At 50.2% G+C, this 22,138-nt stretch overlaps 1 protein-coding gene across 1 annotated transcript in view; it reads left to right on the plus strand.

The window, feature by feature from the left end:
• Positions 1 to 4,636: 4,636 nt before the first annotated feature.
• LOC128063463 (liver carboxylesterase-like) overlaps positions 4,637 to 22,138 on the plus strand; it is a 33,510-nt gene continuing 16,008 nt past the window's right edge. Inside the window, exons 1-6 of the mRNA XM_052656232.1 lie at positions 4,637 to 4,647; positions 8,377 to 8,447; positions 11,723 to 11,927; positions 16,530 to 16,674; positions 19,803 to 19,936; positions 21,026 to 21,179. Of these exons, the coding sequence (XP_052512192.1) occupies positions 4,637 to 4,647; positions 8,377 to 8,447; positions 11,723 to 11,927; positions 16,530 to 16,674; positions 19,803 to 19,936; positions 21,026 to 21,179 (720 nt within the window). The remainder of the gene's footprint in view (positions 4,648 to 8,376; positions 8,448 to 11,722; positions 11,928 to 16,529; positions 16,675 to 19,802; positions 19,937 to 21,025; positions 21,180 to 22,138) is intronic.

Genomic DNA, 22,138 nt, shown 5'->3' on the forward strand with positions numbered 1-22,138 from the left:
GAGACCAAGTCAATGTCTTTGTCTTGTGCTGAAATAAAGTCATCCTCCTCAGTGAGAGAAGGATGAAGACAGTGGGCACCATTGGCAGGAAGGAGCTCTGGACGTTCTGGCTTGACCTCTGGATGTGCAGGGTGGAGCAGGCTGGGCCCTGGGAGGTGCTGAGGGGGCCGCTGCATTGCTCCATGCCTCTGGGACATCCACAACTCCAGTGAGAGGATGTGGGGGACCAGAGTGCCGTGTCCTCCTCCTCTGTGTGGAGCTGCCTGTAGAAATGGAGGCGACACAGACTGAGGATGTCCTGGAGTGGGAAAGAAGGGGACTGGGCATGGCAACATGTGGCATGGCTGCCTGGCCCTTACTGGCCCTCCCACAGGTCTACAATGCTTTCTTCAACTTACATGTTATCCTTCCAGGCCCCTCCCTGGGGCCATCTCTTCCAACAACTCATATGAACTCTCTCTGTGGCCTGGACCACATCAGGGCCAAGCAGTGACCACTTTGGAGTGAGTCCCTGAAGTGTCACCTGAAAACTGTCTCTCAGAATGCCTGGGGTGATTTCTGGCTTCTCCTGGGATGTAGAAGTCTCTAAGAATGTTATGGCCACCATTTCTGCAGGAAAAATCCAGATTATTCCCAGTTTCATGACTGTTTCTGATTCATTCAAAGAGGTTGCAGGGCAATCACCCTGAAGTCTGAAGGAAGACAGGCACTGTGGAGGAGAGATGGGACATGAACCCTGGCTGACTGTCTGCTGACAGGTGGAAGATGGAGTCACCGTGTGTGTGAGTACAGTGACTCTAAAACACGAATCGAGGCTAGAGGCCAACTGCGGTGAGTATCAGAGCCTACAGTCCTCAGGAGCCACTCACCCACAGGGCAGTTCACACTGACGGCAGGCCCTTCTCTCGACCTCTCTCAGGGACCCGTGAGAAACACTGGTGACAGTTGTTTCTGCTCAGTCTGCAAGTCATGTCCAATTCTTTGTGAGTCCACGGACTGCAGCCCCCCAGGCTCCTCTATCCGTGAGGCTTTTCAGGCAAGAATACTGGAGTGGGTTGCCATTTCCTTCCCCAGAGGATCTTCCTGACCCAGGGATTAAAGCTTTGCCCTCTGCATTGGCAGGTGGGTTCTCTGCCACTGAGCCACCAGGAACGTCCAGCAGGTAGTAAGATCAGTGAAAACCTGCCTCAGGAATGCAGGATTGAAGCCCTGCTCAGGCACTTCTCCCTTAAAAAATAACATCCCCAAACCACTGAAAGACCAGCATACCCACTTCCCTTGGGGCCCTGGGTAAGATCTATTGTAGCTGAGTGAAAGGAAAAATTTTAAATTTTGTATAGCGATAGAAAATGTTAGGTAAAATCCTAGTACAAGTGATAGCAGGAATGTAGGTACCCTCCTGCATCTCTTAGGAGAACAGGGGCAGCCTCGATAGTGGCTTTACATCCCTAGTGCCAGCTCCTCATTTGTGGAAAAGATGATAACTCTCTCTGGACAATGGCACAATCACATGTAGTTTTTGAGGATGAAACAGGACACACAGCCATGAACAGCAGCCCTGGGTTACTAGTTTGGAAGGTGAAAAATGTCTCCTGTAATACGAATGATAAGAAGTAATATCTGATAGTCTGGTTGCTCAGTGTGTGCTAGGCTTCATTTTAAGACTGTCCATCTCATATTTCAACCTTATTGCATTCTTATTGCATTCAACCTTATTGCATTTTAAGACTGTCCATCAAATATTTCAACCTTATTGCATTCTTAAAAGTTTGTTGCCTAAAGTTAAATTCTAAAATAACCAGGAGCTATTGTTGTACCTGCCACAGAAGAGGAGACTGAGCAGAGAGGTGATGTCACCTGACAGGGACACAGGTGGGACGGGCACTCACGGTGGCTGAGTGCAACATCCTCGCCCTCATCCCTACCAGGCACCATGTCATCTCATGATTGGTAATCTGTTCCTGGTGAGGCGGGTGCCAGGAAGTCTGGTCAGTGTCCTGCTCCCACCTGCTGAACTCCAGGTCCCTCCTCGGACTCAGCCCAGACCCCAAGTTCCCAGAGGAGGGCCCGCACTCACTCTTCTTGCAGGAGGGGCATCTGCAGGCCTTGCAGAAGCAGGAACCAGACAGGAAGGGAAAGGCAAGCGGTGAGCAGGGGGAGGAGGAGCCACGCAGCCGTCAGCAGGGCCCTCCCCCTCCTCCTGGGTCAGGACTAGCCCTGGGAGAGCTCCCCGCCACTCAGGCAGATGGAGAAGCCCCAGCTCCCCTCCTCGGGTCCCAGGAAAGAAGATCCCCTTCCCAGGGAATGCCCCAGGTTCCAGACCCAGCCCAGGTTGACTGGGGCTGGGGGCCAGATCTATGTCCTGAACCCCAAGAGGCACCATGTCCCCTCCTGCCATCAAGGCCCGGCAGCTCCAAGGTCTCCACCCAGCACTGGGTCCCGGTCTAGCTGTTCCCTGACCGGCTGGGTGAGGACAAGAGGTGCAGTCTGGAGCCTCCGCGCCCTGAGATTTAGAATGGAGGCCAAGAGCGCCTGAAATGCTCTCGGGAGCCGGACTAGGAAGACATTCCTGGAGCAGCAAGTGACAGGGGTGCCCCTGCGATCAAACTCCACACACTCCCTTCTGCAACCCTCGGGACTCTCCGTCCAGTTACTGGGAAGCAGGCATCAGTAGCGCTCAAATCCAGGGGTCCCTCATCAGTGGGGCAGGAGCACTTGGGGTCCATCAGGAGGAAACGCGAGGTCCAAGGTCCAAAGCAGTGGTGAAGCAGCCCACTGGTCCGGTGGGAGGCCTTGGAGCCCAGTCCTGTCCCGCCTTCGGAGGGGAGGGGCCCGCGCGCAGAGGCCCCGCCCCCTGCGCCCGCCCCGCCCGCGGCGCCCGGGCCGAGCGCGCGGCTCCCCTTGGGGGCTGGCTGGAGCCCAGGGCCCTGTGCCCAGCGGTAAGCGGTGTCCCATTCGCCCCGGCCGCCTGTCCCCGTGTTCGCCACGTGAGCAGCCACCTGTTTCCGCGCTTCTAGGAACAGGGCTCCTGTGTCCTCGCGGCTTCCCCGCCACAGATCCCCGCGCCGCCGGCCTCGGGTCGCCCTTGCCTGGAGCCAGTGAGCCACCCCCGCCTCCCGCTGGCTGGTGTCCCGCTTGGCAGAGGCCGGGGAGTGGTGCCCCAGACCCAAGGTGGAGGTGACCCTCGCCACCATTTCCCCTTCCCCGGGGTCCCCGGGCATGGCCTGCCTCGGGCCCCACCACGGTCTCTTGGCTGCAGTTTCCCTGTAACGTCTCCTGTAACAGCCCCGCGACCCACAGTTCCTTAGGCCTCTGGTCCTCACTTCCGTTTTCCTTTCCTGAAGAGACAATGGCGCCTTTCTCCAGGCGCCCCTTTGCCTCAGTTTTCCAGCGGCTTCCCTCAACTGTAATGGGGCCTCTGCACTCCAAGATGGAGGTTCCCTAATCATAAGATGTCCCCTGCACGCCTGCCGCCCCGGAGATAGGCAGACCTGGCATTCAGTAGGAAAGACCCGTGGGTATTACCATGTCAAACTCCATCCGGTACACACCCTGGAGTCTGTGCCAAGCCTTGTTAATTGCTTTTGCTCTTTGAATTCTCACAGCAACCCTGAGGGAAATACTAGTTAGGATGGCTTTTCACAAAGGCAAAACTGCACACAGTAAAAGGAGGCTACTCAGGCAGGCTCATGGTGCTGGGAGATGGTGCCCTGCTTCTGGCTTTTTTTTTTTTCCACTTCCTCATGGAAAGTGAGAAAGCTTCCCTTTAGCCCAGATCTATGTCTTCAGCACTTCTCACTGTGTAAGGCTCAATCCTGGGAGTCACATGTGAGAAAGAAAAGAAATGTATATATGATGTTCTGGTTACCTACTGATTCTCTTTTTCACTAGTGATCAAGGGTTTTTTTTTCCCATATATGTAAGAAAATGTATATTAATTTCATCTAATGTATGTAAGAATCATTGAAAAGAAAATGGTAAGGAAACCCTGAGGCAGGTGACAGCAGAAAGGGCAGGCTCCTTCTGTATCTGTTAGGAGAACCCAGACTGCCTTGTAATGCCTCTTTTCCTGAATGGAGGGTAACCCTCTCAGGGGAACTGGTCACATGTTCACAGGGTTGATGTGGATGACACAGAACCCAGAGCTAAGCCTCCTGTCCCTACTTGATTGTCTGGAAGGAGGAAAATGGCTCTTATGCTAATAATAATAGTAAATAAATAGCTGATATTATCGATACTCACTAAACATCTTATGACAGTCTGCGCATATATTACATTCTTTCATCCTGAGAGCCAGACACTATTATTTTGTGCTTTAGAGCAGAGGAGACTGAGGCACAGAGAGGTTATGTGACTAAGTGACACAGGTTGGACTGACCCTCTTGCAGGCTGACTGCAGCCTCCTCTCCTCCCCCTGCACCAGGCACCATGCCATCCTAGGACAGGTGAGGACACTGAACACCTGGGGGGAAGCCCTGAGGTGGCAGTCAGAACCCTCTGCATACTCGGTGAGCTCTCTGGCTTCATCCTCCCATCTCTCCAGCCAGGAGCACAACTGGACCGTCTCTGAGCACCGTTGCAGCTCTGAATGAGGAGAGGCAGGGTCAGCATCCAGTGGCATCATCATCAACACAGCATGGCCAGGCGGTGAGACCGTGTGGTTTAGATTCAGCCCTCTGACTATGGGCTGTGTGACCTTAGACAAGTTGCTTTACCTGTCAGTAACTAGCAGTCACTCCAGACCATGCAGGTCCACTGAGTTTGCTCAAATGATGGTACAGTGACTTATTCTGTGGGGCTTACTGAAGGACATGCACAGGCCCTAGGGGCACTGGATAAGCAAGGTTCCTATCTGTCTGTGGCCTCACCCTGAGCAAGGTTGCAAACCAATGAGCCTTTCTCCAGGGGCTTATTGGGAGCTGCATTCATGTCAGTGTGGATATAGAGATCATAATGGACGCTGTTCAGGTAGCCTGTGCTAGGAATCAAGCCACTGTCTCATTTATTCCCCCACATAGAAATGTCATCTTTTAAATTACTTGTTTACTTATATATATTTGGCTGTTCTGGGCCTTCGTTGCTGAGTATGTGCTTTCTCTAGTTACAATGTGCAGGCTTCTCATTGCAGTGGTTTCTCTTGGTGGGGAGAACAGGCTCAACAGTTGCGGCTCACAGGTTTAGATGCTCCATGGCAGGTGGGATCTTCCCACATCAAGAATCCCACCCATGTCTCCTGCATTGGCAGGATTCTTTACCACTGAACCACCAAGTGAAGTCTTATTATCTTCTTTATAGGAAAGAGGACATGGAATTCCAGAGTGTATCAGTAACTTGCCTCTTTCAGGAAGTGACAAGGTGCCTGTGAACAAGGATGCCTGACCCCCAAACCCATGCACCCTGCACAGGCTGGCTCTTCACAAAGGGCACCTGTAGGCGATCTGAGACCTGACTTCTGAGCCACGTGACTCCCCTTTTTCTTGAATATCAAATAGCAATTCCCTCCAGCAACCGCCAGGGGGCGAAACACCTGGAATTAATTACCAGTCACTTAGCACATAGGACCCTGACAGGCTATATATAGTCCACAGAGTTGCAGGACTGAAGCCACTTAGCACACAAGCACCAGGCCCTTCAAACTGCAGAACAGCCATCACCCTGCAGAGGAAGGTATGAAGTTCTCTGTCTGGACCCAAGTCTCAGGTACACTTGCTTTTGCTAGAAAAGAGACTGGAAAGTCCCTCCAAATCTAAATCACTTTGCGACTTTCAGGTAGCACAGGGCTGAATTTTCAAGGAAGGGTGGACCTCAGCCTGACTTAGGGAGGAATTTTCAAAGATTCAGAGCCAAGTCAGCACAGGGAGCTCTCAGGAAAAATGGGTGCCTTGTCACTGGAACTGGCCAAGCCAAGACTGATGTTCCCTCTGGGGATGCCAAGCACAGCATCTGAGGCATGTTTGGTCTCACAGTGGGGTATTTGTAAAGTGTTTCCTGCCAGGCTCCTCTGTCCACAGATTTCTCAGGCAAGAATACTGGAGTGGGTTGCCATTTCCTCGTCCAGGGGATCTTCCAGAACCAGAGATCATATCCGTGTCTCCTGTGTCTTTTGTATTGCAGGAGGATTCCTTACCCACTGAGCCTTCAAGAAGACTAGATTATTAAAATATTTCATTAATGAAAGATAATCCACACACCAGAAAATTCATCTTTTTAAAAATTTGTTTTATTCATTTTTGGCCACACCATGTGACATGTGAGATCTTAATTCTCCCACCAGCAACTGAACCCACACCCGCTGCGTAGCAACCGTGGAGCCTTAACTATTGGACCTCCAGGGAAGTTCAAAATTCACCTTTTTAAGGCTTACAGTTCAGCGGTTTTTCAGTATATTCACAGAGTTGTGCAACCATCACCACTATATAATCCCAGGACATTTTCATCACCTCAAAGAGAAGCCTCTACCCAGTAGCACTCACACCTCATTCCCTGCCCCCCCAAACCCCAGGCCTGCAGCAACCTTTGTACTACTTTCTTCCTCTATGGATTTGCTTAATCTGGATATTTCATATAAATAGACTCAGACAATATCTGTCCTTTCATATCTGGCTTCTTTCATTAGCATAATATGCAATATTTTCAAGGTTCATCCCTGTTTAGCATGTACCAGTACTTCATTTTTTTATAGTTCAATAATACTGCATTGTACAGATATTATTTCATCTGTCCATTAGTTCCTGGACATTTGGTTTTTTTACTTTGGCCATTATAAATCACTGCTACTTGTGTACAAGTTTTTGCTGGGACATATTTTCAACTATTGTTGGTATATACCTAGGAGTGGAATTGCTGGGTAATATGATGACTCTGTGTTCAATATTTTAGAAAAAAAATTTTGCCACACTATATGGCATACAGGATCTCAGTTCCGTGACCAAGGATCAAACCCATTCTACCTGCAGTGGAGTCTTAACCACTGGACAGCTGGGAGGTCCCTGTGTGATTCTTGAGAAACTGCCAACAGTATCCCAGTGCAGTCAAAACTGTATGATAGTTGTTTTTCCCCTTAACAATAGATCATGATTGCCTTTCCCTGTTAAGAAACTGAGGTGTGCATCACGAGATTGAGTGAAAGGACAATATTGCCTTAGCCGGCTGTACCAGAGTGTACTTAGAGAATGTCCCATTTATTGGACATATAATGATTCTGTTAGACGGGCTTTGAGCATCTTCCTCTTTCCCCTAGTAGGTAAGGGTGCTGTCACTGGTGTACCCAGAGCACTCTGCATCCCTCTACTTTGGTGCCGCCACGTTGCATAGCAACCCACCTATCACCTCTCCCTGCCTCTGTCTTATCTATTATATGGTGACTCCTCCAGGAGATGGACCATGGCTTAGATTTATCTTTGTCTCCATAATACTTGGCATGCATGGTTAAGTCGCTTATGTCATGTCCGACTGTTTGAGACCTTATGGACTGTAGCCTGCCAAGGCTCCTCTGTTCATGGGATTCTCAATGCCAGAATACTGGAGCGGGTCGCCATGCCCTCCTCCAGGGGATTTCCCAACCCAGTGATCAAACTGGCATCTCCCTCTCTAGCAGGTGGGTTCTTTGCCACTAGCGCCACCTGGAAAGATGAATAACACTTAGCATAGACCCAGGCATTTGGTAAATGTTTGGAGAATGAATGCATAAATGAAATAATGAATAAATGGAAGGAAGGGTGGAGGGATGGATGGATAGATGAATGAATAATTAGAGCCAAAGATGATGGAGAGGTGGAGTCCCTTTAATGTAATAACATTCTCTCCAAAGATCGCTGCCTGGAGAGGTAATGAGTTCCTTGATCCTGGAGGTGTGCAGCAGGAGGCTGAGTCACTTGGCAGGAACACTGTAAATGTAATCTAGGCATCAGAAGGGTGACTGGATGAAATTCAAGGTGCTTCCAAAATAAGACCATGGAACTCTGAAATAAGCCCCTTAATTCCCTAGCTGGGCAGCTATGGGGCTAGGAGTTGCTCTGCAAGGTATCCAGTTGTTCTGAGGGCCCCAGACCAAAGGCTCCCCTTGTCTGAAGGCCTCTGTCTGTTTGTTCCTGCCCTGGGAATCTCACAGAGCACTAAGCTTAGAGTCCACGAAGGGAGACACACTTAGGAAACAAATTGAAGTGTCTGTGGCTACCTGTAATTGGAGAGTTAGGTCCGGGTTCCTGACTTAAAAGAGGGTGAAGTCTTGGTGGGCGTGGCTCCCACGCCCAACCACCCTCAAGGAAGGGAGGCCAGTTTTTCTGTTATTGAGCTGCTGGGATGGGAGCTTGCGGAGGGAGCTTTGGACCCAGAGTGAAACAGCCCTCTGAGCAGGGCAGAGACCTGTGGACACAGGAGCAGCTGTCTTTCCACGGTGTGGCTCTTCGCGCTGGTTCTGACCTCCATCTCTACTTTCACAGCTTGGGGTGAGTCCTCCTGAATGCAGATAGCCGGGGCTTCTTTGGAAATCCTTTCGGGGAACATGGGAGAGGAGATGTGCATGGGACAAAGTAGTGACAGCCCAGGCAGAGCACGGGCTCTGTGAACTTGGATGGTGTAGCCCAGCCCGTGTTTCACAGCAGGAGACACAGGGGACCGTGCACAGCCTGGACTTGGCTGCGGGCCGCCACTCCAGAGGAGGACAACAAGCTCACCTCCCACATCCCTCCCAGGACTTTGGCGAGCTCCTCCATGTCTTTCCCTCTTGATTGTTAATACAGATATGGAGCGTGTCCTGACCAGAATCCTGGAAGGGATCTGTGTTGTTTTCGGCTAAGTCCTGTCTGACTCTTTTGCAACCCAATGGAGCCAGCCAGGCTCATCTATCTATGGGATTTCCAAGGGAAGAGTATTGGAGTGTGTTGCTGTTTCCTTCTTCAGGGGATCTTCTGCACCCAGGGATCGAACCCGCGTCTCCTGCACTGCAGGCAGAGTCTTTACCACTGAGCCCCTTGGGAAGCCTTACCAGAATATTAACACCAACTCTGGAGACAGCTGTGTGTGTTGCCATCATGGCTCAGCACTTAGTAGCTGTGTGTCTTAGACAAGTTATGTCCCTTTGCTGTGCCTTGGTTTTGCATTTCGAAAATGGGGGTGACAACTGTATCTACCTCAGTGGGCTGTTGTGAGGTGGAAATGGGCTGTTGCTTCTAAAGAGTGCCTGAAATAGAGAAAGGGAAAAAAGAGATAAAGGAGTTGTTTTCAAAGACAGTGTATTAACAGAAAGTTTGGGGTATCCTGGGGCCCACAGATCAGGAGTGTATGTTAAGTCCCTTCAGTCGTGTCAGACTCTGTGAAACGCTATGGACTGTGGCCCTCCCAGCTTCTCTGTTCATGGGATTCTCCAGGCAAGAATTCTAGAGTGGGTTGCCATTTCCTACTCCTGGGGATCTTCCCAACCCAGGGGTTGAACCCATGTCTCTTACACCTACCTATACTGGCAAGTAGGATAAGGAGCCAACTGCCATTGAAAAGATGATTAAGACACATTTCTCTGAAGAAGAGGGCATGGCCTACCATGGTGGTGCAGGTGATGAAGACAGGGGTGGGTCTCCAGGCAGAGGGAAGACAAAGAAATTGGGGTTAAGGGGCTTTATCTTGGTTGCTGGTGACAAAAAAGAGGTGAGGCAGGATAAGCAGGTTTGGGAGTCCCAAGGTAGCCAATGTCAGCAGGTGAGGGGGTGTGCACAGGTTTCAGGTATTTTGCAATGGAGTGATTGGGGCAGGGTGATAGTGCCTGAGTAGAGGGCCTGATAAAGAAGGGGACTGGGGTACAGGCTACGGCAGGCAGGAAGGGGAATTTTGTTCCTATTTCCAGGGATTGGCTAACTCTGGGAAGGGGAGTCCCCCCAGAATCAGCGAGGCTCCAGGTGTCAAAGCATCAGAATACAGAACACAGAGGACATGGTTAAGACAAGAATGTAGCAAGAGACCTCAGATGCATCTGCTCCATTTTATAGATGGAAAAACTGAGGCTCAGGGAGGGAAATGTAGGTGCCAAGGTCAGCTGGAAAGTCACGCTGTGAATTCTGTCTCTGTCTCCTGAGTCCAGAGCCAGTGCTCTGACAGCCCCGCCTCCACTGGGTTTATCTTCCTTCTGGCTCTGTGACACTGTGAGAGGCCCGAGGGGAAGCGCTGAGTAAGAAGCACATGAGAAGCTGAGTATCCCCTTACTGCTGCTTTACCTGGGCGGGTCCGTACCATTACCACCTTTAGGAAGTCCATCCTGGCTTCCTCCATTTCCTCTGTTATCTCATCTCTAAAATGGGCATAATGGTGTCTCCCTAGCCAGGTTTTTGTGATTCGAGTCCCCACGTGGTCCTAGTAAGTGCTCTCTACGCAAGCATGTGACACAAGTGTCAACCTCTGCTGTCACCATCACTGCCTGCGCCTCTCAACCCAATGCCCACTTTTTCACTCCTGCCAGTCGGGCATCTGCCCACTTCATGTCTCTTGAAGGCTGTCTTTGGATGTGTCTGTAAGACCAGATCTGGGTTATTCTTCTATGTTCCAGCCACACACTTTGAGAGAGAGGTTGGCCTTTTGTCTGTATCTAAAGGAGAACAATTGGGAGGGTGAGTCTGGAAATCATTCCTGTTAGGATGCTTAAACAAACTGCAGGTGTTGAGGACAGACAAGAGGGACTTGAGGGACAAGCGTGAACAGGGGTCACACTCAGACTGCCTGCCTCATGAAGGTGCAGGATGTCCCCAAGCAGGGAGGACCAGGCCTGACCTGGCAAGTGCAGGAGACACATGTGAGCTCAGTGAGAAAAAACCGCCTGCTCCACGGGAATGGGACAGACAGAATGTGACCCCCAGTCTCGCCCCCCCGTGATGAGCCTGCTCAGAGTCATCGGAAGGAGCCTCTTCAAGCTGATTGTGTGTCTCTCTCTTACTCCAGAATGGTTCACTGTCACTCATTTACCCCCTAAATAAAGCCCGAATTGTTGGCCTGGTATTTGGGACTCTCCCAGCCTTGACCCTTCCAGGATTATGCTCCACCCCCATGACTCTTCCTGGAGTCATGAGGAAGGCCCATCGCTCTTCCTCAGGCAGGCCTTGTGCCTTGCCGTCTCAGAGCCTCCCCTCTGCACAATCTCATCTCTCTTTATACCCTTACACTCTCTCTTCTACCTCTCGGGTTCACTCCTTCCACGACTGCAAGTCCCAGATGCGAGGTCGCTGCTTCCATGCAGCCAGCAGTCAGAGGGCCTCGCTCCCATTCTGTCTCCTATGGGGCCTCACTCGGTGATTCTCCCAGGACAGGGACCACTGCTCCCCGCAGAGGGGTCAGGTGTGCGTATGCTTATTGTCCACGTAAGGTCAGATGTCTGAGAAGAGCAGCCGACTCTTGCTCATCCTCTCATCCGGCGTGCAGCTCACGGCTGGGATCCAGTGGGTGGTTGATTCCAGAGGCTCCTAAGTGTGGAGACTGAGTGCCATCTTCATTCCCAGGAGCTCTTCTTCATGGGTTTATGTCTTATGTGTTGCTGTTACACCTCCAATTGCAATTTGTTCCTTCAGATCGCCCTGTGAGTTAGGAAGGACAGTTAGCTTCACCCTCTCTTATATAAGAAGAAACTGAGGCTTAGAGAGTTGAGAGGACATTCAAGATCACGTAGGAAAGGTAACAAAATCCATGCAGACTCCAGTTCGCCGTCACCACTGACGTGTCCTCACTTCCTCCCAATGTCCAGCAGGGCTGCCGCCCTCATCGCCTGTCGTGGACACCGCTCAGGGCAGAGTCCTGGGGAAACATGTCAGCTTAAAAGGATTTGCTCAGCCTGTGGCCGTCTTCCTGGGAGTCCCCTTTGCCAAGCCTCCTCTTGGATCCTTGAGGTTTGCCCCGCCGCAGCCTGCAGAACCATGGACCTTCGTGAAGAATACCACCTCTTACCCTCCCATGTAAGTCAGAGGTGTGGCTTTGGCATCTCTCAGTGGGGATGTTAGTCTCAAAGGGGTGCAGGAGGGAGCCAAGGCGATCCTCTGAGTGGCTCATGCTTTGTCCTGGAATCTTCAAGATACTGCAGATCCTTATCAACCTTCCAGAACTCTCATAGAGAGCCCTTTATTTCTAGAGCCCTTTATTCAACTGATATTTATCGAGCAACTTTCCCAGGTATCTTCCAGTTTCCTGGAATCCGTTAGTGACCAGAACAAAGATCCCACCTTCATGGAGCTTGCATTGTAGCTGGGGCAGACAGATAGTAAGAAGTACGCAAATTGATACATAGATTATGTAATGTATCAGAATATGACAAGTGCTGTGGGAAAAAATAGAAAGTGGAGCAGGTGAGGGATTTCAAAAGTACTGATTCTGTTAACCTAAAACAAGAAAACAACCACATATTTTCCAGCAGAACCAGGGGCTTACTAGGGAGCCGCAAAGAATTGCCATTGAGGATATGCAACTATGGCAAACCACATGCAAATTAGGTAAAACAAAGGATTTTCTTTTATAGAGGCCAAGGGGAAGTTAGGAGGCACTGTTACAAACAAAAAATCCACTGGAGCAAACTGGGAGTTTGTTACATAGTGGCTTTAATTGGCTGAGGAATGACAATCTCTCATTGGCTGAGCTGTTGCCAAGCCAGGAGTTAATCTTTCTCATAGTAAAGTCCTGTCACTTCCAGCCAGAGGTGCAAAGTCTGTCTCTACCTCTTGGAATCTGTATTGAGGTGAAGCCGTATGTCCCTGAGAACTGCCCCTCCTGACCTCTGCATTTTATTTTAGGGAGGTTTCCCTTGATTAATTTTCACAGTTCTATTTATTTTCCTTCTTGAACTTCACCACAGTGGGGAGTAGGGTAGGCCAGGAAATGTATGGGTTGTAGTGCTTTGGGGTGTTGATTGCACAAGTTCTCAGCTGCCTAGTGTGTCTTGCTATCTCGGCACAAGCAGAGCCATGGTTGATGTTTTCTAGTTAGCTGGCCAAGTTGGGCAATGAAGCCACATAGCTGCTTCCCAAGGCATCTCGGATGTCTGCAAGCTTTGAGTCACATATTATTTATCTCAGCAAGAAATTTCCAATTCTTTCCAGGGTCCTGCGTCTTGCTACATTCTTTTCCTTTCTTCTCTTCTCTACTGTCCTTACTCCCTTCCATCTTCCCTTTCTTTTAAAAAACATTCATTCTTTTTCTTTCCTGATTACAAGTGATAAGTGGCACATACTTATTACGTAACAGTGAGGGAACTTCCCTGGTGGTCCAGTGGCTAAGACTCCATGCTCCCAATGTAGGGGGCGTGGGCTCAATCCGTGGTCAGGGAACTAGATTCCAAGGGCCGCGACTACGAGTTTCTGTGCTGCAACTGAAAAATCCCACATGCCGCGACGAAGACCTGGTGCAGCCAAATATAATCAAGAAAACTAGGTAATGTTTTTAAAGTGTGGAAGTACAGGTGAGTAAAGTTAAGAAAATGAAAACCACACAGTGCCACCGCCTAGCAAGAACTGCTCTTCATAGTTTAGATTCTAGTTTTCCAGTCTTGTATCTGTTGTACACTTTCTCCCTTAAAGTGGAATCACATAATTTTCCCTACCCATTTCTAGCGTGTGTGTGTGTTTCCCACACCAAAAAGCAACGCTTGCACACCATATGGGTGCCCAACAGTTCAGCCAATTCTGACACTGTTCTGCCAGAGATAGCATCAGATTCCATCCGTGAAGGGCTCAGTCCCACAAAACCTCCCTCTACTTCAGATGCGAATTCCAGGTTGTCACCTGTGCCTCTGACCGACTGGCTATAAATCAGAGGTTCCTGTGACCCCCTTCCTAGGTTCTAGTAATTTACCAGAGCAGCTCACAGAACTCACAAACTAGTTTCCTCACTAGATTACCAGTTCATTATGAAGGCTATTGTAGGGTACAAACCACAAGCCAAATGAAGAGATCCATAAGGTGAGGTCCCTGACAGAGGACCCAGCACGGTGGCCACCTCCCTGGTTGTCCAGTGGTCAAGAATCTGCCCTTCCACCACAACGGATTCAATCCCTGGTCAGGGAACCAAGGTCTCACATGCCACGCAGTACAGAGAAAAAGCCTTCTGTTTTGCCAGGACAATCTCTGAACCTGTCCTTTTCCGTTTTCATGGAGTCTGCATTATACGGGCAGGGTGATTGAAATAATTTGCGATTCATTCCCCTCCATTCCATCTCCTCTTTCCAGAGTTCAGGGGGTAGTGATAGAAAGTTCCTGCCCTCTGATTATGTGCTTATTTCTCTGACAACCGGTTCCTGCTCTTAGGTGCAGTCCACAAGTCACCTCATTCACCCAATAGTATACGCCACTCAGGAGATTACCGATTCAAGGGTTTTCTCTCTCTCTCTTTAGTCGCTAAGTTGTGTCTGACTCATGTGACCCCATGGAATATAGCCTGCCAGGCTCCTTGGTCCATGGGATTCTCCAGGCAAGAATACTGGAGTGGGTTGCCATTTCTGTCTCCAATACAAGGGTTTTAAGAGCTAGCTATTTAGTGAGCTGGCTGAAGATCAAATACATATTTCTTCTTATATCACAGTATCATATTATACTATACAGATAACTTAGATGCCTGTTTTGTTCGTGAAAGTATATCATGAACATCATTCTGTGTCATTAAATATCACAATCTGACCTTGATCACTATATCACATTGGGTATTGACTCATAATTTCTTTACCCCATCTCGTGTTTGAGATTCTTCATTGTTGTTGATGTGTTTGATAATATAAGTAGCACTTTGTTGAACATCTTGTAGCTAAATCTTCCTGCATGTTGATAAATATTTTTGGGTTAAGTTCCAAGAAATGATATTTTAAAGTAAGAGTATTTTAAAAAATTTCCCTTCAGAAATATTCCAACTGCACCCATTTAATTAATATATGAAAACCTCCATTAACTGAATTTTTGGCAATGCTTGGGGTTATTAATAAATGCTTTTGGGTATTAAACAGTCATTATATAATTTTTTTTATTCTGCATTGATTTGGATATTAGTGAGATTGACTCTGTTTCCCTTTATTAAATGTTGAATTTCTTCTTTTATGAATACTATACCCCCTTTTCTTGGTCATCTGGGGAACGCTCCCCCAGGATGTAAATCAGGAGGTTCTCTTTGGAGCTCTGACTCTGCCACTTGACAGCTGTATCATCCGAGCACCTCATTGCCTCAGTTACCTCATTGACATACTAGAGGTCATCACACCCGCTTTCTGAAAATCTGGAAATGTGGTTTGTAATGTCCTCGGAGGCATAAGCGCTGCATAGTCTGGCTCTTCCTGGCTGTGTGACCTTGGGCAGGTTCTCTAACATATCTATGCCTCAGTTTCTCAAACATAAAATGGGGGTAATAATAGAACTTATGTCAGAGAACACTAAATGAGTTAATATATAAGGAGTATTTAAAACAACAGTTGACACGTTGAGAGGACTGAGTAAATATTACCTGTTATGACCTCTGGTGCCTCTTTTTCTATAAATCCACTTCTTTTACGGTATATAACTTTATCTGTTCTTGGCCGTGCTGTGTCTTCGTTGCTGTCCGCCGGCGCTCACGTGTTCTCGAGTTGGGGGAGGGGGGGATAGTCTCCTGTCGCAGTGCTGGGACTTCTCGCTGCGCCAGCTTCTCACTGCGGTGGCCTCTGTGTTGTGGCACACGGGCCCTAGGGTGCTTGAGGTCCAGGCCTTGCTGCACGTGGACTTAGTCGCTGTGTTTCCAGGGCTCTAGAGCGCAGGCTCGGGAGTTGTGGCTAGCGGGCTTAGTTTCTCCGAGGCGTGAGGAATCTTAGTTCCCCAATTAGGGATCGAACCCGTGTCCCCTGTATTGGCAGGCAGATTCTTAATCACTGGACCACCCGGGAAGCCACATGTTGCATATTTCGGATATCCTGTTAAAGCAACCTGTAGCTCCAGCCTGTGATGAGTTGCTGACAGAATTTTGGCATGTCCCTGCTGCAAAATCCTTACAGAAATCCTCCCCTCACTACACCAGACAGATTGAGGTCCAGAGCAGGCAAGGCATTTGCCCAAGGAAACCCAGCGTATCAGGAAGAGGCAGGGCTAGGATGTAGTTCTAATGCTGCCCCACAAATATTTGATGCTGATTTGTTGTAGACCCTAAATATCTGCCATTTGATTGATTTCTCCTGGTTCCTGGAAGTCTCCTGTGGACTAGAACATGTTTCCCTGTGGGCAGAATATAGGCACTCTACAGCGGGCGTCATACAGCGCTGGTGTGGACCCAGGGATGCAGGAAATGGTCCTTTCTCACGCCCATCAGCACATAGGGCAGCCTCCTTCCTTGACCCGGGGCATTCCAGAGGCCCCAGGAAGGGAAGAGGGGCAGGTCTGACCATACATGGTCCTGGGAGACCTTGGTGAGCCTGAGCATCCCCATCACATGCCCCAGGTATGGTAAGAACAACTCTATTTACTGGCCTGAAGCTAGTCCAAGGCCTTTGATGACCACAGGAGACATCTTGTTCAGCTCTGATTGAACCTCAAGAATTCTTCTCTCCTTGCCCCTCACAGGTGCTCCCAAGACCCCGTGGGGGCGCAGTTGCTCTCGGATCTCTTTACCAACAGAAAGGAGAACATTAGTCTCACGTTTTCTGAAGACTGTCTTTACCTAAACATATACACCCCCGCTGACTTGACGAAGAGAAGCAGGCTGCCGGTAAGTGGTGGGAACCACTGGGCAAGGCTGGGGTAGACTGGAAGGGGATGAAGGCAGTGTTGGGTGGGGGCGTCGTGGGCCAAGGGTCTTCTGGCGCCCCAGGGCTTTCTTGTGCACCACAGCCAAACCTGACATCAGGGAGCACAGGTGGCCCACACCTCTGTTTCCCCTCGGCCAGAGTAGTGCCCCTGGGGGAGATTGCTGCACATCTGTAATGCACATTTAATTTTTCCAGGGCCTCTCATGCTAACAGATGGACAAGAAGGATGACTCTTAATTGCTAGATTAGGAATCTGATACCCAGAGAGGGTAAAATGTCATTTCCATAAAGTTAGAGCTGGAAGGAACCTTGGAGATAAGCCAACAAGCCAACCCTTCCTTTACAGACAGAGAAACTGAGGTCCAGGGAGGGGAAGGCAGGGTCACAGAGTCGGGTTGGCAGGACTGGAGCATGGGGCTCCTGGAACAGCCAGGAGCGCTCTGACATGCGCTAGCACAGAGCCTGTGTGTGGCCTTTCCTCAGCACACAGAGACGTTCTCTGACAGCTTCCTGTGTCACAGCTTAGGGGGTAGAGCCTGGAGCAACAAGCTTTTCCTATACTTTCCTTTGCCAACTATCAAGATTTTCTTGTATCTAAATTCACTTCCTGATTATCTGGGCTGGAAGAAGCACAAGCGGGAATCAAGATTGCCGGGAGAAATATCAATAACCTCAGATATGCAGATGATACCACCCTTATGGCAGAAAGTGAAGAGGAGCTAAAAAGCCTCTTGATGAAAGTGAAAGAGGAGACTGAAAAAGTTGGCTTAAAGCTCACTAAGTTCATGGCATCTGGTCCCATCACTTCATGGGAAATAGATGTGGAAACAGTGGAAACAGTGTCAGAATTTATTTTGGGGGGCTCCAAAATCATGGCAGATGGTGATTGCAGCCATGAAATTAAAAGATGCTTACTCCTTGGAAGGAAAGTTATGACCAACCTAGATAGCATATTAAAAAGCAGAGACATTTCTTTGCCAACAAAGGTCCATCTAGTCAAGGCTATGGTTTTTCCTGTGGTCATGTATGGATGTGAGAGTTGGACTTTGAAGAAGGCTGAGCGCCGAAGAATTGATGCTTTTGAACTGTGGTGTTGGAGAAGACTCTTGAGAGTCCCTTGGACTGCAAGGAGATCCAACCAGTCCATTCTAAAGGAGATCAGTCCTGAGTGTTCTTTGGAAGGAATGATGCTAAAGCTGAAACTCCAGTACTTTGGCCACCTCATGCAAAGAGTTGCCTCACTGGAAAAGACTCTGATGCTGGGAGGGATTGGGGGCAGGAGGAGAAGGGGACGACAGAGGATGAGATGGCTGGATGGCATCACTGACTCGATGGACATGAGTTTGAGTGAACTCTGGGAGTTGGTGATGGACAGGGAGGCCTGGCGTGCTGCGATTCATGGGGTCGCAAAGAGTCGGACACGACTGAGTGACTGAACTGAACTGAACTGAACTGATGAGTCAGTGAGTCAGCATTTTCACAATACTTGGAGCCCAGAGAGATGACCGACCTCTAGACTCAGGCTGGATGTTGGGGCAGGTCTGCTGGAAAAGGAGCGGTCACTGGGGTAGGAACAGGGCTAGGCACACCCAGCCATCACCCAGGAATACCCTTGGCATGGTGCCCAGATGTGGAGAAGGGTGTCTGTGAACCTGTGACTAGAAGCTCAAAGAGGTGGGGACAATTGTTCATTCATTCATTTCCCCTATTACATACTGAGTGTACCCATACACATAGCTAGAAGTGGGGGTTAGGAGAAGAGGGAAGGGAAAATCGTGACCACATAGCCCCTGGCTTGGAGGATCTGCACAGAGCTGGACTGGCCTCTTCAGCAGATCGCTGCTGGCCAGCCCTTGGCTCAGCCTGGACTCAGAGATGACTGCAAACTCAGTCCCTCCACCCGGAGGCAGGCAGGGGTCAGAGGTGTCGGAGGAGCAGGGGCTCCGGAAACCTGAGGGTGGAGAACCTCTAGTGTGGACACAGGCTCTGGAACTGTAGGGTCTGGGTGTAAATCTTCGTTCTGCCTTTTACTAGCTGCTTCCTCAAATTGGGATAATCACACATGAGGTTTCAGTAACAAATATCAAGTTTATGGCAGCTTCTGGGTCAGAACATGAGGCAAGTCTTCCTGATGCATTAGTTAGAGTTGTAGGGAAGGAATTGCTTCTGCCCCTACAGCCACCCTCCTGAGGCATGGCCACTGCCTTCTGTGTGCCGGTCTGCTCAACATGTGGACTCTGGAGCCAGACTGCTTGGGTTCACTCCTGTCTCTACCGCTTACTAGCTGTGTGACCTTAACGTGGTTAAAAGCCTCAGTTTTCCTGTCTATGAAATGGGACAATTAAGAGTCCCTCTCAAATGGATGATTTATTTTTATTGCTTAGAACCATTCTTAGCACATAGTTTGTAACTGATTTCTTTTATTTTATTAACCAAATGTTTATAATATTATTTTAATCTTTCTTGCCCTGTAAACTCCTTAAATTCAGGACAGTGTTGTATGATTTATCATGTTCTCTCTCATGCTCAGTTCTTCCCGAAGTCCCTGGCACCTAGTAGGTTTTCAGATCATATTCACCCAATACTTGAAGACTTCTTGGAGGAGTTGGTTTTATACTGGGCTTGGAGGATGGGTGAGATTTGGGGAGCTAAATAGGCAGCAGGAAGTCATATTAAGAAGAGATACCATCCAGGGCGTGTGCTTCTTGACACAATCATTCATTCACTTGAGACGCTGAATTCGCCACTCAGAAGGTAACTTAAGATGAAGCTGAAACAAGCTTCTAGCCAAGGGCTTCTGCATGCTGAGTGCACTGAGCTGGGTGAGGGGTCCAGGAGTGAGGGTGGCGGGAGTGCTGGGGAGGAGATGATGCTCGAGCCTTGGCTGTTCCCATGATGATGTTCTCAGCATGAGGAGCAGTGAGCACAGGTGGCACTGGGGCAGGGGAGACAGGCAGGGGCAGCCAGGGTGCCCTGAGTGGGGTGCTGGCCTGGGCCGCAGCTGGAGAACGGGTAGGTGACCAAGCCTGCCTCTGAGGTCTTCCCCAGCTCTGCTTCCTGTAACCCTGTGGTTGCATCCCCCATCCAGGTGATGGTGTGGATCCACGGAGGAGCTCTGCTGATGGGAGGAGCGTCAATCTATGACGGGCTGGCCCTCTCTGCCCATGAAAATGTGGTGGTGGTGACCATTCAGTACCGCCTGGGCATCTGGGGCTTCTTCAGGTAAGACCCTGGACTCTCCTGGTGGCACACTGCCCCCAGGGTGGGGGTGCTAGGACCCCACTCTGGTCATGCACGCCCTCAAGGGGCTCCTTGCTAGGCTCCCTGCTAAGACATCTGAGTGCCCCCCTAACTGGGCTCCACCTACCTTCTCGTTCCCCAGCCACCCTGGTGCACTCACTTCAGAGCTCTTACACATAAAACACCCAATCTCCCTGACACACTCCTATTACTCCTACCAAGCCCAACCCAGCTGTCATCTCATCTGAACTGCTTATCCCTTTTCACTCTGCTGCCTGACATGTTGCATTATCTTCAAGATGACGGTCACCATGCAGCACAGCACTTAGAGGCTCACACATCTCTCCTCCTGGGGAAGTAAAGAGGGGTAGACTCATGTGAGAGCTCCAGGAAGTCTAGTAGGTGAAGGAGCGGGTGCCTGGAACTGGGAGGTTGTAAGGAACATCTGACTCCAAGGGACATCTACTGGGAGGAGCCTTGGGCCCACTTACCCCATTTCCTTCCTGGAATTTGGCACATGCATGAGTGAAGGCTTGAGTCTCCTGCGTGGATTCTCTGGGGACAGAAACAGGTTTCCAGCAGGCAGTTACTGAGCTTTTCCCGAATGTACTGGTGCATCTTATCCTGAGATGCTGGGGGGTGGCCCGGGGTAGGGGTGGTCACCTCCCTGAAAAGACCTGTGGGCTGGCAGAGGGTTGTCCCAGGGGAGTCGTGTCCCAGGATGTGTCCCCTTCACGGAGACCCCTCAGCTCTTCCCCCACGGCCCGTGTCTGCTCCCAGGGACAGTGTAACTGCGCGTACTCGCCCCACTTCCTCTCCCCCGGCCTCTCCTCTGCCACCTGAGCCAGGGTTGCACCCCGACCGTAGCAGATGCTCAGTCAGTAGATGCAGGATGGCTCTGCAGAGCCCTGTAGCAGAGCAGGACAGCAGGAGAGTGAAGACCCCGTGTCAGGGCTGTGGAAGCCCAGTCCTTTCCAGAAGGCTCCCCTGGACCCCCAGCCCCATCTCTGGTCCTCAGGGCCCTGCCGGGACATCTCTGCTCCCAACCCCACCCTGTCCTCTCACTCACAGCACAGGGGACGAGCACAGCCGGGGGAACTGGGGCCACTTGGATCAGGTGGCCGCGCTGCACTGGGTCCAGGAGAACATTGCCAACTTTGGAGGGGATCCAGGCTCTGTGACCATCTTTGGAGAGTCAGCAGGAGGGGAAAGTGTTTCCATTCTTGTAAGTCTTCCTGGCCCTGATGTGGCTGCTGATGGGACCCCTTGCAGACCAGCCCATCTAGTCCTGGGACCTTTACTTCCAAGACCTGCATTCAAGGCTGACCCGACTCTGTGCAGCATCAGATGGTGAAGAGTTAAAGGCCAGACTCCTCTTGGCCCCCAGGAAGCTCAGGGCTCAGCTCAGCCTCCGGGGCCGTAGCTGCAGCCACAGCTGCGACAGACACTCTCTTCTGTCCTGTGTCGGTTGAGCTCATCCTCTCCTTCTTAATCATTTTAACGTTAGGAGTTGCCTCACTTCTCTTGAGATTAGGGGTGGGTGTAAATGATTAATCAGAGGAGCGAACTTGAGGTTGGTCTGAGTGTCCTTGTCTGACTTGAAGCCAGGCCTACAGTTCAGGAGCCACGAGCACTAGGAACAGGTTGGAGGCCCCCTCTGAGGGCCCTGGTGGCTTGTCCATGCCCAGGAGGGAGGGCAGCAGTCTCTGGGGCTGAGGGATGGAGCTGGGCTGGGGAGGAGGAGAAGAAGAGGAGGGGTGGGGGATGGGACAGGAACAGGGGGCGCAGACGGGACCCGGGAGTGTGGTGTGGGGAATGGGAATGGGGGAGACAGCGAGGGAAGCAAAGCCGGGAAGCCAGGGTAGAGGGTGCTGGGAGCCGTGGGAAACACTCCAGCTCCCTCACGTTTGAGCAGAGGGTTAGTGCTATTAGTGCCTCTTTTTTTTTTTTATTTTTTGGCCACTTTGCATGTGGGATCTTAGTTCTCCAATCAGGTATCCATTGAGCCCCCTGCGTTGGGAGCTTGGAGTCTTAACTACTGGACCACCAGGGAAGTCCCTGTTACTGTATTTGATGAATCTATGTTGGTTTCACAGTTCAACATTCAGAGGAAAATGTTTTTATGTTTCATGAAGTGGAAGAAAGGAAAAGGTACAGAAAATCTCAAAGAAGAAAAATCATTCA

The sequence above is a fragment of the Budorcas taxicolor genome, chromosome 18, assembly GCF_023091745.1.
Source record: "Budorcas taxicolor isolate Tak-1 chromosome 18, Takin1.1, whole genome shotgun sequence".
Taxonomy (NCBI): domain Eukaryota; kingdom Metazoa; phylum Chordata; class Mammalia; order Artiodactyla; family Bovidae; genus Budorcas; species Budorcas taxicolor.